At 38.3% G+C, this 18,793-nt stretch overlaps 1 protein-coding gene across 1 annotated transcript in view; it reads left to right on the top strand.

Annotated features, from left to right (window-relative positions):
• The window catches only part of ZNF407 (zinc finger protein 407), a 386,963-nt gene that overhangs the window by 226,870 nt on the left and 141,300 nt on the right, over positions 1 to 18,793 (top strand). The window contains exons 6-7 of the mRNA XM_070362001.1: positions 2,994 to 3,077; positions 10,344 to 10,464. Of these exons, the coding sequence (XP_070218102.1) occupies positions 2,994 to 3,077; positions 10,344 to 10,464 (205 nt within the window). The remainder of the gene's footprint in view (positions 1 to 2,993; positions 3,078 to 10,343; positions 10,465 to 18,793) is intronic.

The raw sequence follows: 18,793 nt of genomic DNA, 5'->3' as shown, positions 1-18,793 counted from the left end.
TGTGTTATTGTTAGAAATTATAGGTTCAAAGTTCTTCTGAAGCAGTTTGTGGGACGCCCAGGCCTCCTTAGCTTCCCTGACAAGGGCGTTGACGATTTAAGGTCTCCAGCCTGCCCTGAGAGATCACTTATATCGAACAGCAGATGAAAAGCCAGTGCAGATGTAATTTATCGTCGGCGTTTCCTTCTAAAGAATAATTGTGGAGACTTGGCTGGATCAATAATATGGATTTTTGTTGTTAGGTCTTGTAGTCTGCACCATAATGAGAGATAGGGGACAGTGGCTGTTTTCTAATAGAAAATAAAGGATTGGTTTCCGTGTCTTTCCGCATTTGAATGTGAAATGGCACACTTGAAACTAATTCGAGTTGTTAAGAAAAGTCTCCTATTAAATCTGCTAGCATATAAATATGGCACATTAACTGAATCCCCTTTATATCGAGTATATTATTACATTTAGTTTTCTCTTAAAATTGTTTTATTGAAAAATACCCTATTGCCCCACTATCCAACTCCCCCTTTAAAAAAAAAAATAGGGCAAGTGCAAATTGAATTTAGAATGACAAACAAATCAAACTACCAAAGTAAATATGACATACAACACATTGCAGACTAATACCCTAGATAAAATCCTACACATCAAAAAATCAAGGTCACTAATGTATCTAGAACCAAATTGTGTGGAAAATTGATAATTCTGTCTTTGTGCCTATACATGTCTTAAAATAGGGAAGGAAATACAACATATGCATGCAGCACGGAGAAGGCAATGACACCCTACTCCAGTACTCTTGCCTGGAAAATCCCATGGACGGAGGAGCCTGGAAGGCTGCAGTCCATGGGGTCGCTGAGGGTCGGACACGACTGAGCGACTTCACTTTCACTTTTCACTTTCATGCACTGGAGGAGGAAATGGCAACCCACTCCAGTGTTCTTGGCTGGAGAATCCCAGGGACGGGGGAGCCTGGTGGGCTGCCGTCTCTGGGGTTGCACAGAGTCGGACACAACTGAAGCAACTTAGCAGCAGCAGCATATGTGCAGCACATACAGCTGTAAAAAACATACATTTCATGAGCATTTGTTAGTGTTTGTATCATATAAGAAAGATGTAGTTTGCAAAGAAGTTCATAAACGAGAGAGAGGAAGCATTGTCTTCTCAAATCAAGAAATAATAAGGGTGCTCTTTCCTCGTTAGGGATTTTCTGGCTGGGTTGTGCAGCACTAGCCTTTTCTCAGCCACACACCACCAGACGTGCTGATCTTGCATGTGCGTGTGTGGACCGCAGTGCACACATTTCTGCACGCTCACAAAGGGTTAATGCCCACAAAGCTGTGGTGATGAATACATTGTAGAGAACAATTTTGCCTCAATGAAGAGTAGTATGTTAATATTAACGAGCAAATTATCTTTTGGGATTAAAAAAAAAAGTCTACTTTCAGTGTTATTTAATTGATAATATAGCTAGTTAGAAAGATTTATATTTCAAATTGATTAAATAATTAATTGAATGATTGTAATTAAACCTTATTCTTCACAGCCCATCTTCTCTATTCTTTTTTTCTATATTGATATCATGATGCCAAGAAATAAACTTAACCTCAAAATAGGGAAGTAAAGATAGGGAAAGGGCTTAAATTCAGCTTTAATGTATAAACGGTAACAATGTGTTTAAACACATCTTTTTTGGTGTGATCTTGGTAGAAGATTGGGAAATAAGATCTTACCATTGGGAAATAAGATTAAACATTATTTGGTTAAAACTCTATTAATACATGTTTATTTAGAGAAGCTAGCATTGCTCTTAGGTAAAGGGAAATCTCTTTTTGATTACGGAAGTTACTCTGCCTTCCTGTATTTACTATTTTTTCTGACCTTCAAAAGGCAGTTACCATTTCCAAAACACCTTAGCTAGATTTCTGTTGTGATACACCTAAATGCTTTAGAACAAAGCAGGCTGACACGGGCACAAACCCTGAAAGACTTGTTGCATTAAATATCCGAATGAGTAAAGTAGATGAAATGATTTGTTTTATTTGCAAAATGTATTTTCTAATTTCACTGACCCTCTCTTTCCAAGGTCATCATTTTTCTTCTCCTTTTCTCTTTGTGAGCCTTCTGGGCTGGACTGCCTAGGTGCCAGCACTTATTGCTCGAATATGCTGTAGAAGAGAAAGAGAGAGGTTGCGTTTATAAACTGCAGGGCAGAATGTTAGCTTGTGTAAAATGGTTTATAAATGAGTTTGTATACATTTTCAACTAATTTGAAGTCCACCAAATGTGTCTCTAATTGTTGAATAGTTTTCCAGTCAAGAGTTATCATTAAAGATAATGATAGGAGTTTTAATACAATTTCTTTAGCAATCCCAGACTTCCTTTTCTTTTTATGCCACGAAACTTCGAGAAACATAATGGCACTGAACTGCCATTGGTATTGAGTAATGTAGATTTTACTGTTCCTTGGGATCTTCAGTATGTTTGGAGAAATCATTTAATTCATATTGTTAAGCAGGAAGTTATTAAAGAAGACTCAGGATCAGGTAAAACCAATTCAATCTCCTTCAGTTGTTAGAAAATTCAATATGTTTTATTTAAGCGGAATCATGTATACTGTATATTAACCATTCCAAGCAATCTTTAGTCAGCCCAGAAAGGCCAGATGTATGGGAATTGTAAAAAATCAGGATATGCATAAAAACTGTTCAAGTGCATAAAGCAGCCCCATCTGGAAGACATCTACCAGAAATGAAGTTGTACAAAACCATTCCATTGATAATAAAGCTAATTTTTATGGGTCTGACAAGTATGTAATTATGTTCAGTGGTGCTTTTCAGATTTTATCACAGTCAATAAACCGCAGTGGTAATTTCATTCCCATTTGACATATTTACATGGAAACATTTGATTGGAGGAATTAGTAACCCTGAAAGCCTTGATAGATATGTTTTAATGATCTGTGACCTCCGCAGTCCCTCATCTGTTTATTGTTGCAACAGGCGAGAAGTCGTTCCTGTGTGACCTCTGTGGCTTTGCGGGCGGGACCCGGCACGCCCTCACCAAGCATCGCCGGCAGCACACAGGTCAGTGCGGCTGCCCCGCCCCGTGGCCTGCGGGCCCAGCGTTCATTCCTGGCTCTCCGTGGCCTGTGTTCCCAATTTTTGTAAATCTGTGTACTTGAGGGTCTACTGAAAATTCTGTTTGAATAAGATTTTAATTCATCTGCCTTTATATATCTGTGAAGTAGGCCTACTGCACGTTTGGGGGATCAGGTGTCCTCTGTCAATTCAGGTTAAACAGGAGGGAAAAGAGTGTCTGAGGGTACCCCGGACGCTTCTCTGTGGTCAGGACCCTGCCTTGGGGGCTGTGTGAGGCCGGGGCATCCGCCTTCCTCTCTCGCTTGCCTCCTCTCAGTCAGTCTCTCCTGTCTGTGTTCCTGCTCACCCTACCTCTTAGGTGCTTCTCACCTGCTCACCTGGAGCCCTGCCTTCCCACCTGTGTCTCAGTCTCCCTAACTACCTGACCTTGTAGCCAGCAGTCCCTCTGCCAGTTGGAACAAGCACATGTGGTTGTAGGTCTGTCCTTTTTCAGATATTTTTGCGATTAAGAATGGAAAGCAGTGAAGAGGCAACTTAAATAGATAAGGACATTGAAGAGAATCATTTTTTTTCCCTCCATAATCATTTTCAGTGACTCAACAAAATAAAGTAAATGCTTTTGGTTAAGAACACATAATGATGAGGAGTTGTAAACATTTATTAAAGTTGATTACCTACTGGTATGCTGTAATACATCTTACAAGTAACTTCTGAATTATATGTGCCTGGGACAGTGCTGGGTTTTGGTGATGTCCCTCATAACTATTAGTCAAACCACTTTTTACTCTCACAAGTGTTCTAGTTTAGATGATAAATCATACAGTAATAGAATTAACTTACCATTAGATTTTTACTGGGTACTGTGAGAATGGTGGAGTTTGGTAGTTATGCTCAAAATGGCATAAATTAAGATACATGAAATACGTAGTTTATGGTTCATTTTGATTCTTGTTATGTTATATATAACAGTTAGCTATAGGCACTTTAATGCCCATTATGCTATCTATAAGATCAATGAAAATTAATGCTAGCCATTCCTTTTAAATAGTAAGTTTGTATGTTTCAAATTTCTATATGGGATAAGGAATATTATTGAGTTGAAAAATGTCCAATGTTAACATAATGGTGAACACTCAGCCTTTGTAAACAGAAAATTCTGTTTTAAGTTTACACTCGCGAGGTATGATCACATTTTTTTGAACCCAGCGATTTAGAGATTCAGTTTAAGAGATGGCGAAGATCCCAATGGATAGCAATCACCCTTGGCTACTATTTGGGAGAAGTCGAGAATGTTTATGGTACAGTGTGTTCATGTGGGGTTTTCTGATTCTTAATGTTTTGAATTTTTTGATGCCTAAGTTGTTGCTGTGCCGATGGTCTCGCCCTGGCATGGCCCTGGGGGTCGTGGACCCCCTGTGCGCCCGTTACCAGCATGGCTGCACTGCCTCTTTCCCCGCAGGGGGGCTGGTGAGGCTGTGATCACAGGCATTTACAGGTGATCGATCATGAACCTGCATCGAGCAGGCACAACTTTATATTTTATGTCAGGTCCAGAGGCTCCTTATTACTTTGCTATTAACTTTATACCATATAGGACAATGTCTCGCAGACAGAGGCATCTGTCTTTTTGGCATTTATCTGCCTCTGTGGCACAAATCAAACATGATTCTTTAATACCAAAGTCAGTTCTTAAGACTCTTTGCTTCAGCCAGACAGCTTACTACAACTCAGTCTAGGCCCTCAGCTTTTACGCTGGATTTATAATATGTAAGCAACACACAACTTTTTTTTCTCTTTTCCAAGGCCAGATTTGTTTGGTTCATTTGAAATCTGTGGTTTTCTGATGTGGTCCTCCTTGACATGGTTTACCTTTTTAGCACAGAGTACCCACCCAAATTACAATCGGCTTGGAAAGGGGTAGGCATCAAAAGCGTTCCCAATGGCATAAATAACTCCCGCTGCAATACAGGCTGTCCAGGGGGCCGACACAAAACATCTTCCATTCCGAGATTTACTTTTATCACCTGTCAGAGGCCCTTGATTCAAGGGCACAGGAGCAGATCCTCACGTGTAGTTGAAGAGTCTTGGCCGGCTTAATAACCACCAGCCTGCCCAAAGGAATGCAGGGCGAACTTCCAGGGGAAGGGCCGGCCTGTCTGACAGATGGGTGGCACGAAGGGGCACCGCTGTCCGTCCGCAGCCGCTCTGGTGCCGCTGTGCTCTCTGCCTCCGGAGCCTCAGATGCAGACTGTTCCTTGGTGGTTATCATGCCCAGGATTACTGCTTGTCCAGGAAAGGAGGAAAAGTGACAGTATCTAAACTACCGTGAACTCTTAGGGAACCAGGCAGAAAGGAAGTTACACCAGCAGGACATGTGCAGGGAGCCCTGTGGACTCACAGATAGCATCATTCAGGTAGTTAATATCTCACACATAGGTTTATTGATCCTTCTGGCTGTAGAAGGACAGAGAATGCAGAGGGATGGTTACGGGTGCACCTAATCAGTTTGACAAGTCCATCAGAAACTTTTCGTTAATCAGTGCACCTGTCTCATTTCATGCAATTCACAGATATTACCAAATGGAAATGCTTGTTTAAAATTTGTACAATTTTCTTTAAATTTTACAATCTGGAAATTGAGTTTGATTTACTTATTTATTTAGCTGTATATTGACACTAACTTCTATATTTCTGAAGTATATTTTCTTGAAGAAATTACCTGAAATTTCCAGAAGAAATGATTATTTCTGGATAAGAAAAAGATGCTGATGGGCATATTCCAATAATAGTATTGAACATGTAATAGAATCAGTGAGTTACAGATTAACTGTTACATATAGATTGAGCAAACTGTAGTCTGTGTAAATAGACACAGAGTTCTTCTCCTGTCAAGAGCCCAGACATGCTCTAGTTTTCCTTCCTTTAGTGGCTGAAGCTTGGTATTTTATGTAGTTTATTTTGAGATTATTATATTTTTTCTCTGTCAGCTCATAGATTATTCAAGGTTTCTAATACATAGTTTAATTTGTTTTGTTGTAAAGTTAAATGTAAAGAGACAGTTTATAGTTTATTGCAGTATAATGCCAGTTTCATACAAACTTCAAATTATTACAGTTAAGAAAAATATCTACTTCTGCTTCATTAACTATGCAGAAATTTGACTGTGTGGATCTCAACAAATTGTGGAAAATTCTTAAAAGAGATGGGACTACCAGACCACCTTACCTATCGCCTGAGAAATCTGTATCAGGTCAAGAAGCAACTGTTAGAACTAGACATGGAATAAGGGAGTGTTTCAAAGTTGCAATGGGAGTATGACAAGGCTGTACATTGTCACTCTGTTTATTTACCTTATATGCAAAATACATCATGAAAAATGCTGGGCTGGAAAAATCACAAGCTGAAATCAAGATTGCCAGGAAAAATATCCACAACCTCAGATATGCAGATGACATCACCCTAATGGTAAAAAGTGAAGAGAAACTGAAGAGCCTCTTGATAAGGATGAAAGAGGAGAGTGAAAAAGTTGGCTTAAAACTCAACTTCCAAAAAACTAAAATCATGGCATCTTGTCCCATCACTTCATGGCAAATAGATGAGGAAAAAGTGGAAACAGTGACAGATTTTATTTTCTTGTGCTCCAAAATCACTGCAGACAGTGGCTGCAGCCTTGAAATTGAGATGTTTGCTCCTTAGAAAGAAAGCTATGACAGACCTAGAAGTGTAGTGTTAGTTGCTCAATTGTGTCTGACTCTTTGTGACCCCTTGGATTGTAGCCCACCAGGCTCTTCTGTCCATGGAATTCTCCAGGCAAGATTGCTGCTGTGGATTGCCATTTCCTTCTCCACAGGATCTTCCCAACTGAGGGATCAAACCTGGGTCTCCTGCACTGTGAGCAGATTCTTTACTGTCTGAGCCACCAGAGAAACCCAATAACGATGAAAGCACTGGTTATTGGCCACCCTGCCAAGTATCTGACCTATGTCTTAACTACTTTTATCCTCACTGTTGTCTCTGTGTTTGGTGTCTTATCCTCCTGGTCTTGCTCAGGGGTTACCAGGTAGGGAGTGAAATATGAAAAAACCTGAATTGGGATTGAAGTCCTTTTGTCTCTTCTAACTACTGCCCTGGGCTGCAGTGACAGACAAAACACCGTCAGATGAAGAGTGTACGCATTCACTAAATATTCCACAGCTATGAACAGGGACATACAAACAGGAGAATGTAGGCTGTATTTCTAAACACTCTGATTTTCAAGCAGACGTAGAGCTGTTGGCTGGCTGAATAGATGCAGAGTAATTGTAAACCAAGCTCTTTCATCGCTTATTTTCTATATGCTGGTATACTTACAAAACTATTAATGAAAACATGAGAAATAAGTGAAGTATTGAACATATATAAAATTAATCCATCCTATGTGTAAAGTTTCTTAGGAAAAACGTCAATTGATAAGAGCATTTGTGAATATTACAACTGTGATTTTGGGGAAGAGGTGGTGAGGTTCCTCTAGTTTGTATGTAATGTGAGCGTCACACATCTTTTAAGTTGCCTAGGGAAAAATAATAGGTGAAATTATATTTTATAAATAGATAATCCAACAAATATATGCAAATAATTATCACTTCAACATGAAGTCAATATAATGTTCTTACCTATTTTATCTCCCCTGTGCCACTACCCCCCCCACCCCCCAGAAGTTTGAAATTTTATGTGTATTTTGCACTTCTAGCACATTTCAATCAGAGAAGGCGATGGCACCCACTCCAGTACTCTTGCCTGGAAAATCCCATGGACGGAGGAGCTTGGTAGGCTGTAGTCCATGGGGTCGCGAAGAGTCGGACACGACTGAGCGATTTCACTTTTCACTTCATGCATTGGAGAAGGAAATGTCAACCCACTCCAATGTTCTTGCCTGGAGAATCCCAGGGACGGTGGAGCCTGGTGGGCTGCCGTCTATGGGGTCACACAGAGTCGGACACGACTGAAGTGACTTAGCAGCAGCAGCAGCACATTTCAAGACAGAGGCCAATATTTTGTCTAAAATTCATTATCTCTGTTTCAGTACAGTTCAGTTCAGTCGCTTAGTCGTGTCCGACTCTTTGTGACCCCATGAACTGCAGCACGCCAGGCCTCCATGTCCATCACCAACTCCCGGAGTTCACTCAGACTCATGTCCATCGAGTCAGTGATGCCATCCAGCCATCTCATCCTCTGTCATCCCCTTCTCCTCCTGCCCCCAATCCCTCCCAGCATCAGAGTCTTTTCCAATGAGTCAACTCTTCACATGAGGTAGCCAAAGTACTGGAGTTTCAGCTTTAGCGTCATTCCTTCCCAAGAAATCCCAGGGCTGATCTCCTTCAAAATGGACTGGCTGGATCTCCTTGCAGTCCAAGGGACTCTCAAGAGTCTTCTCCAACACCACAGTTCTAAAGCATCAATTCTTCGGTGCTCAGCTTTCTTCGCAGTCCAACTCTCACATCCATACATGACTACTGGAAAAACCATAGCCTTGACTAGACGGACCTTTGTTGGCAAAGTAATGTCTCTGGCTTTTCAGTATGCTATCTAGGTTTGTCATAACTTTTCTTCCAAGGAGTAAGCATCTTTTAATTTCATGGCTGCAGTCACCATCTGCAGTGTTTTTGGAGCCCAGAAAAATAAAGTCTGACACTGTTTCCACTGTTTTCCCATCTGTTTCCCATGAAGTGATGGGACCAGATGCCATGATCTTTGTTTTCTGAATGATGAGCTTTAAGCCAGCTTTTTCACTCTCCCCTTTCACTTTCATCAAGAGGCTTTTGAGTTCCTCTTCACTTTCTGCCATAAGGGTGGTGTCATCTGCATATCTGAGGTTATTGATATTTCTCCCGTCAATCTTGATTCCAGCTTGTGCTTCTTCCAGCCCAGCATTTCTCATGATGTACTCTGCATAGAAGTTAAATAGGCAGGGTGACAATATACAGCCTTGACTTACTCCTTTTCCTATTTGGAACCAGTCTGTTGTTCCATGTCCAGTTCTAACTGTTGCTTCCTAACTTGCATATAGGTTTCTCAGGAGGCAGGTCAGGTGGTCTGGTATTCCCATCTCTTTCAGAATCTCTGTTTGAGTTATGATAAAATTCACGTATCGAAAAGTAGATTCTCTTTCCCAAGCTGTTCAAGACTTAAAACATTTTTTAAACAAGTGAATTCAGTATCAGTTTTTAAGTTTAAATTTACACTAATGAAGATGAAATCACCCCATCTCAGGTACTCACCAGCCAGTATAGCTAGTGAAATTATAAAAACTGATCAGACCTGACTTCTTTGAGTTTGTGTGTGCGGAGAAAAAGGTATCAATCAGAGAGGCATGAGTCCTGAGCAGGCCTTTGAACCACCCCGGGGCTGAACTGTGTCTGCAGATGAAGCTGGTGTGTCTAAGGGCTTCTGTGGCCGCTCAGTGGTTAAGAATCCACCTGCCAATGCATGAGACCCAGGAGACAAGGGTTCGATCCCTGGGTTGATCCCCTGGAGGAGGAAATGGAAACCCACTCCAGTATTCTTGTCTGGGAAATCCCATTGACAGAAGAACCTAGAGGGCTGCAGTCCATGAGGACGTGACTGAATGACTTAGCACACACACACTGGTGTGTCTGTACAGGGAAGGTGAAGTTTATGGTGCTGTTAAATATTATGTCAAATGTTTCTTTGAGGCCTCTCTACCTTTTACTCAACTTAGTGAATTGTAATTTCTCTTTACTTCTAAAAGTTTTTAAATTGGTGTCAATTTGTAGCTTGGTTTTTGTTTTTTCTTCTTATTTAATTTCAAGATTTTAGTTAAGTTTTACACTGTGTATTCAAAGTATATTTTTGTTAGATATTTTTCTGTGGTTTTAAGCTCACTGAAAGTTTTGTAATGGTTCTAATCTAACATAGTGTGTTAAAGGATTCAAAATTCCAGTGTGAAACCAGGTATTTATATTTTTATATGGATGAGTGCTTTGTTTTATGTTTCTGTTTAGATTAGGCAATTTAGATTATGGTTTGTGTAAGTTATGTTTGAATACATGATCAGTATCTTGCTTCTGTTCTAATAGAGAAATAAAAAGTAATGGTTCTCACTCTACATTTGAATAAATGTTCAAAAATCCTACATATGTGTGATCTTAAAATTTCATAGAAAAAATGTCTTTTTAATTGTTAATAACAGATTAAGCTCTTCATTTCCAATTTTTGTAATTGGAATGTACAACCCTTCTTGGTTTATTACAGGAGAAAAACCTTTCAAATGTGACGAGTGTAACTTTGCTTCCACTACCCAGTCTCACCTGACACGGCACAAGCGGGTACACACAGGAGAGAAGCCCTACAGATGCCCCTGGTGCGATTACAGGTAATGACTCGTTGTGAAGCAGGCGTAATCAAGTGGGTCAACATGGTGGGTGAAAATCCTATAAATTCACCATCAATTAATTTTTTTTTTTGGTGAGCGTGAATTACAACGATTTAAACATGATTCGCATATTAGGTTGGGAGTTTATTCAGTTCAGTTCAGTTCAGTCGCTCACTCAGCTTTCTTCACAGTCCAACTCTCACATCCATACATGACCACAGGAAAAACCATAGCCTTGACTAGACGGACCTTTGTTGGAGTTTATTACACCACCTAATTTTGGTGACTCTTTAAAAGTGTGAAGTTCTCTTTACATTTTTTGTAATCTTACATTTTGGTTTTCTAATCCATTGGTGCACCTGACATTCAAGTGATTTTCTTTCTTTGCTCAAAGTAAGGAACCATCCAATTAATCAATTATTCAACACCCATGGCATCTCAGCTACTCTAAGTGAGGCACTCATTTAGACAGTGAAGATAATGTAAGAGATGTTTTCTGCCTTTAAGGATATTGTAGAATAATGGGCGTCTTGTACTGTTTTGTAAATACTTGTAGAGTTTGGTGTCACTTAAAAAGGCCAGGGGAGTGCATAGAGAAGGAGCAAGCTCAGTCCTGCTAGAGTAGAGAGTCTTTCAGGCATGGCTTAGAAGATGTAACTTTCAGACACACGAGTGTTCTACACGGATGCGGATTGTTCAGCACAGTGTGGCGTTCCCATTCTGAGAGCATGTTGGTGGTGTTGAGTGCTCCATGCACTCGCGGAGGCCCCAGTGGCTGTCCTCTGCCAGGTTGCAGAGTGACTTCACAGAGGCTGCAGGGCACAGGTGCACAGAGGTGGGAGTGGGGGGTGACCCTTTTACTCTCTGACAAGCTCCGTGTAGCCAGGGCGTGATAGTGCAATGGGCATGTGGGTTGAGACTGGATCACACTATGCAGGGAGCCCATGAGTGTGCTCTGAGCTCACTGTGGCCTGTGAGACACCTCGGGGTGTGCACTCAGCCAAGGGCCCTTTTCCTAGGGCCTCCATCAGCCAGATGTGGGGCTGAAGGTCTCATGCACCCATTGTGCATGGAGATGTGGAAGCATTGAGGGCAGTTCTTAAGTGCAGCCTGCCCTGTGACGTATTAGAATCTCCACCTTAACCTGCAGACTTTGTAAAAACATAGATTTTTGTTATTCCTGCAGATGTAGCCTGTGCATTCAGTAAATATATTGCCACAATCCCTATTATTAGCCTCATTATTGCATTAAGTTTTTTTGTTGTTGTTGTTCTTTTTGCATTAAGTTTTATGTCAAAGGTCATCTAATAGTACAGAGATATTACAGATATATTTCAATCACCAATTATTCATTCCTTCACCGTTTTGTCAGTTCTGTTTTTTGCCTAACACTAAACTGGTAATATCTTTGAAATTTGGTAAAATGGTGATCCAATTAGAGATAGGCATAGAAATTCTAAGACTCTGATAATATGAATTCTTTAAAAAGCACACTGTATTAAATGCTATTTTATTTTATTAAAGAGGTTATGTTGTAGTTGCCTTTCCTGCAAAACATGGAAGCAATTACAAATTTATATAAAATTTCCCTTATTTATAACTCTTGTTCAGTCTCTAAGTTGTGTCCCACTCTTTGCATCCCTGTGCACTGCAGCACGCCAGGCTTTCCTGTCCTTCACTATCTCCCAGAGTTTGTCAAACTCATGTCCATTGAGTTGGTGATTATCACTTTTAGCTGTTAGGATTTTATTCTTTCAGTCTGTACTTTATGCCTAAATTTTGAATCTTTTTTTTTTTAGTTGTTTGTTTCATGATCAATTTTAATTTTCACACTTAAATTGTATAACCACCTTATTTCATTTACCCTGTATAACCGTGGTTTCAAACTATAATTTTTAAGTTGCAGAACTGTTACTTTAGACACAATCTTACACAGACCCCATATATAAAATAGATAAAAACGGTATCTACCCGTTACAGATTTCGGAGCTGCACTCTGTAGTAGTCACTTACTATAGCACTGACAAATATCGTAGAAGACTCTTGATAAGCAGAAAGTTTTCCAGTGGGAGAAGTTATTGCTTACAGTTGCTGTTGCATTAACCTCCATGTCCTGTTTATGACTTTGGAGAGAGCACTCAGCAGGGCTGGGTAGTCAGGAACTTGGGCTCCACGAGGCTCAGGGCTCACTGAGGTCGTTAAGCCTCTTACTCAGTTGTGAAAGACACGTGGTTTGAGTACCAGTTTACAGAAGCACTGCTGATGTATGGTAGGAACAGACTGAGGTCACTTATCCAGAGCCCTTGTTTTCACTCTTATCTCAGGTTGGGACTTCAGTTGGCTGTAGGCTTTACTCAATCTGACCATTTCAAGGTACTGTTCAGTGAGGTAATGCAAGAGTTTCAGTGCCCTGAAGGTTGTTAGTGTGTTCAAATTTATTTATAATACTTGCCATGATGGATTTTTTTTTTTTTAACAGTGTTTCAAGTTAAAAAAAGCCAATCATTAGGTAATGGCTGAAATACCTTAAACTTTCAAAAGACCTGGTCTTAAAACTGCTCTTTCCTTCATCTTTCCTTCAATATAATTTCAATACTTGCATGGCCTCAAGTTAGATTGATAACAATAATAACTTTATTAAATTTTTAGACAGTTATGCAATTTTATGATTTTTGCTCCAAAAGTACTTTAACCTAAATCTTTGTGCATAGTATATGATTTTTTTGGAGGAAATTTGTAGAAGTATGATTTCAGGCTGTTAGTACCCAGATGGGGGTGTGAATTTTGTTTTGCTGATTGGTACTGTGTTTTGGTTGGGTCTCTGTATGCAGAAACATATTTCTAAGTATGTTAGGCTTTCTTGGTGTGAAGTCATGTTATACTTTTGCCAAGGCTGAGGCTGTACTACTTGTCCCCCTACTTGAGTTACCTCCTTGAAACAGCATCACTTCCACTGAGCAGTGCGTTTGAGCCGACTGGATCCCATTCTTTCCATACCTCTTTGAGCCCGGCGAGAAGAGGAGCTGGTGTATTCTAAGACTGTTGTTACTGTCCTGTGAATTAATACTCAGGGCATTTATATCTAGTGATCACTCTCAAATTTCCTTCAAAATGCTGTAAGTGCTTGATAAAATGGTGATTTTGTCTTCATTTAAACCTTTTAAATTGAATGTTATTGAAAGTAAATAATTTCAACAGTTTCTGTTCATATCACAGTTTTATCTTCTGTGTATACATGGTGAGATTTACTTTCACTAAATAGACAAAGACCAGTTAACTTGACCGGGAGTAAAAGAAAAAACTTCCAAATATGTGAATACTCTTAAAGTTTGGGACTGTGAATGAAATCTAGGCTTTTCAGCAGATCTTTTTGTTTTCTTACTGATGAAAATAAGATTTCTAAATGAGCATATGGTTAACTTCATGAAGACTGTTTTAACTACACAGCATAGGAAGAACAAACTGCTTACCAGGTCTACCTCACAACAACAAAGAAAGTATCTTCTTTCACAAGGTAAATAAATTGGAGTATGTGTGATTTCTATAGAATAAAAATATATATAAGATGATCACATATTTCCTGAGAAGATATGGTCATATTTGTCTTATCACTGACCTTTCATAATATTTTGTTGCTTGAAATATTTAAATACTTTTTTATGTTTTGATTTTTTTCTGCTTAGTATAAATAGATAAAAGTTATTCCTATAGAGTATTTCTATCATTGTCATTATTAGTGCTTATTTGCAGGTAAGTTGCCATCATTAGAAATGAAAGTATTATTTAAATTTCATTAGAAAATATATTTTTTCATTTTATAAATTGAACATTAGTGGAGAAATACTAGTAGTTATAATTATTCATGAAAAATTTGAATATAGATTTGTTTACAAAAGAATTTTATAATTGGTCTTTTGAACCTGGGGCTATTTTTCAAGTTTGCATTATTAATTTAGGCAATGACATCTCATTCTGTTTAGATATAAACATGTACCCTTTTCTTAAGCTTTTACTGTCTGAAATATCCAAAATTCTAATCCATTACAGATCAGTATATTCCATCATTGCTTCAAAACTTTTGAACCATTAATTAGTATTCATTAAAATTTTGAAGGGTAAATTTAGACTCATAGCATTGTTCTACCATATTATTTATACAGGAAATTCTTTAGATTTTTTTTATACATTAACTTGGAAACAACCTAACATTTTTCTATATTTTTGTTTTTTGTTATATATTAACTGTCACTTCTATATTAATGAGAGAAATAGAAAAATTCTAATATGTTGTACTAAGTACCCTTTCTAATAATGTAAATCCTTATTTCCCCATGGAGTTTATTAATATTGAGCTACACTCTGTTTCACTGATGATGCTGGCTTCACATGAGATTAGATGACTTGCACTGTGTTGGCCATAATTGGGCTTTTATTTTACATGAAACTCACCTTCTCATTGGCTTCCATTTTTTAAGATTTATGGAGAAAATACAGTAAATACATATTAACCATAAATGCATAAACCACTGATAAGTCATAAAATGTAACACAAAATATTATCTGCGGTACTAAAAATATGAAGGATAATCTTATATTATACTTTGAATGTCATTTAGTAAATTAAAGAAAACCAAGTTGAGGCCAGACTCCACCAGTTTAATCATTTACTTACTACGTCTCTGTTATTGATCTTGGAACACGTTCATTGTTTCCTAAGACAGATTTTTTCTCAACTGTATGCCTTAATACTTGCAGTGTTACACACTGTAAAAAGCTTTTTACTGTTCTACTTTTGTATTTTATTCATTATTTTATTATTATTTGAAATTATAATTTCAGTTAGAAATATGACATATCATAGAGCTGAGGAATAAAATTTATAATTCCTGCCCCATATTAACAATTTACCCCTCTTTCTTTGCTAAACTGGGACATACACTTTGATTCGTTTCCTTACTTGATGGCTTACTTACCCTTGGCTGATGTACTTCCATAGCATCATTAATACATTAGGTTTTGATCTCAAGAAAAGTTTTCATTTCTTTTGGATGAGAGCAGGCTAAGAATGTTTGATGTAACCTTTGACCCAAGTAGTGGAGTCTCAACAAGAAATGTGCTTTCTGTGATATCCCCTAACATCTCTTTTATTACTCTTCTAAATACTTTGTTTAATGTTTCTTATGATAAAATTTGCTGTTTTTACACATGTGACTGGACTAGGTAGAATTTAGTGTCTGTCACAACCATTTGAAATATGTATGTGTGTTCTAGAAAATTTTTGTCAAAAAAAAACCTTTTAACATTTCACGTGTATTATGTTTCACTAAGTATGAAGGCGCTAAGGCCTCATGCACGATGGATCATTGTTGTGTTCTGCCCTTCGTAGCATCCTGGCTGGAAGATTACTCTGCAGGGATCACCACCTCCCTGTGGGGACTCCCCAAGGGTTCCAGTTCTCCTTTGGCTTCCTGTGCAGGTTCATAGGCAGCAGCAGGAGAAGCAGTAGATGGGTCAAACTTGGGTTTGCCCCGAATAATAATACCAAGGAGAAAAAATAGGTTTTTATCTTTGTAGCAGAACAGCATTTATACCAAGAGAGAAGGGGAATTATACGTACCAAAATGAATAGCACTTGTTTCTTTTCCTGAAGAATCAGAGGTAGCATTTGTTTCTTTTGGGTGACATTGAAGTTCTTAAAGAATAATGATATTACATAAAAATAATTGAATGAAAATATCTGGTATTCATAATAGATATAATTTATAGTTGAAGCAATTTGACCGATGTCAAAAGCCTAGTTATATCAGAACAAAATTCAAATTGAAAACTATTTTTGTCAGTGGAATAAACCAGACAAGAAAGACTAGTATTGCATGATATCACTTAATGTGTGGAATCTTAAAAAAAAAAAGAAAAAGTCAAAAAAATAGCAGAAAAGTAGTGAGCAAAGTAGGGAGACGTGGGTAAAAGGGCATAAACTTTCAGTTATCACATGAATCAGGTCTGAAGAGCTAATGCATCAGTGATAAAGTATTTTGAATACTTGGAATTAGTGAAGAGAGTAGAACTTAAATATTCTCACCAAAAACAAACAAATAAAACATACCAGTCAGTACTATTTCATTTGTATCATGTCTGTTTTCTCTTTATATTTACTGGGCTTCCCTGGTGGCTTAGCTGGTAAAGAATCGCCTGCAATGTGGGAGACCTGGGTTCGATCTATTCTATCCTAAAATAAGAGTACTGCTCCTCTGATTACTGGAATGAGGAAACAGATGTCCTCGGCTGAAAGCCTCAAAGTCCGTCACTTTGCAGACTTCTTTTGGGATAATGATTCCAAGGCGCTCCTCGGTTCGTGGTCAGTGTCGTCTGGAAGCTAGATGCGTCTCCTGTACTGTGTGCGCAGTGCCCATCCTGGCGGAAGGCCCTTCCTGCTCGCTACCTTCACACAGCTCAATGAGTCACAGGTAGATGTCAGTTCCTGGCTGGCTTGTAGAACCGAATGTGGTTGTTGGCAGCGTAAATGTTGGTTAGGAAGATTCTCCTAGCAGGTGTCAAGGTGGTACTTTCTGGAGGTGTACTGTTCTTTCTTGTGAAGTAGATGTTTCTGGTAAGTTTCCATGGCATCTTTTGAGGGGTTCCCTAACAAGGAGTATAATTGTATTTTCAGGTTTTTCTGTCCTAATTATAAAAGTCAGACTGTATGTAAATGTATTTTTTTTATTCCTAGCATTTCTGTTTCAGTAGAAGTTAAATTCTGTCCTAACAAATATCTCCTAATTTTCTGTTTCATTAGTGAATTAAAAAAAAAAAATTCTCAATAGTTTTAACTGTTCTAGTTTAATTTGGTTTTGTATTTTCTGTAATGTATATATCTAATGTTATTTTTATCTGTAACATATTTAAGTTTTCTTGTCTGCCCTAAGACACCCAACTATACAGACTTTTAAGAATTTTTGTTTAGGCCTATGTGCTGATATAGCACAGTATTTATGTCAGGCCTTTAGTTACTGTTGGTAAATTAATTTTCATCTGACAAAACTCATTTAAGTGTAAAAAAAATCTGTAGACCTAAAAACAAGTAGATTCCATAGTATTAAAAATTACAAATTGGTTCATATGCGTTTAAAAGGGAGAAAAGTCTCAGGTAATTTGTTTTATCACACAAGTTTTAAGTTGTTTTGTTTGTTGATGTAGCTGAAATAGGCATTGAGATCACAGATTAATTAGAAGAGCCGTTTTGAACACAAAGTGACCATACATTCCCTTTGCTATCTCTTAAAGTAGAATCTAGATAAACATGTTTATTTAACCTGCTGGCTCTGAATCCCACATCCAGTCATTATAGAAGGACCAGCACTATCTTTGGGGATGGTCTTTCTACAAGGAATTACTATGGACAGTCCCTTGGGTGGTAGTTAGATATATCTGTATATATTGTGGTAGAAAGAAAGACCTTAGAGATGAAAAAAATAGAAAATATTTTTTGGGGCAATAATCTCTTGCATAATAAGTTATTCCTCAGACACTAGAGCTATTATCACACAACAAAACACTTCACAGTGTAACTATCTATATCTCCCGGCAGTAGAGGATCATACAACATAAGCTTGTTAGGAAAACTCTGTAATCACCAGGATTATCTAGAACAACAGTTGGAAGAACATTAGACACACCCTTCTGGTCGTGTGGTTGAATTTCACAAACTCAGTTGTGGAGTCGAGAGAAAATAATAGAACAGGATACCTTTGAGGTGTATAGCAGTTTTACCACCTGTCATGAGTTCAGTGAGAATGCCAAGATATTAGTTATTTCATTTTGGATTTGGATCCTTTGTTTCAATGTATTCTGAAATATTGCCCCTCTAGGGACTGTTAAAAAAAAACATTCTGAAAGAAAGAAGGGGAAGAAGAGAAAGAAAACCTGAGAACGAGCAGGCAGTGGGGATGCAGCGTGTATATGAGCAAGCGTCCCTATCAGCATGCCTTGTAGACATCAGAGCCCTTGAGTGGAATAAGACGCGGCCGCTTGGTAGCGCCAGTGCACGTTTTGGCTTTAGGTTAAGAATGTCTGTAAAAACAAGATGACATCTTTTCTCTCTCACACATCTTTCTTTTGTTAATTAAGAGAACGTGGCACAAATCTTCTGTTGACTTTTTCCTACTTGTGAGAAGCACGTTGGGTAAATATACTCAGTCCTTTCTTTCTTGTTTATGTTTTGTTTTTTTCATCTTGAGTTACAGCTTTTAAGAAATACATGAAATGTCATAAAACAGATTAGAGTTTTCCATAGAGGAAAAATGTGATGAGTTTTTAGTGCTTGCTTGTG

This window comes from Bos mutus, chromosome 24 (genome assembly GCF_027580195.1).
Source record: "Bos mutus isolate GX-2022 chromosome 24, NWIPB_WYAK_1.1, whole genome shotgun sequence".
NCBI lineage: Eukaryota > Metazoa > Chordata > Mammalia > Artiodactyla > Bovidae > Bos > Bos mutus.
Note: the sequence above shows the minus strand (reverse complement) of the source record. Positions and strands in the feature narration are given on the sequence as shown.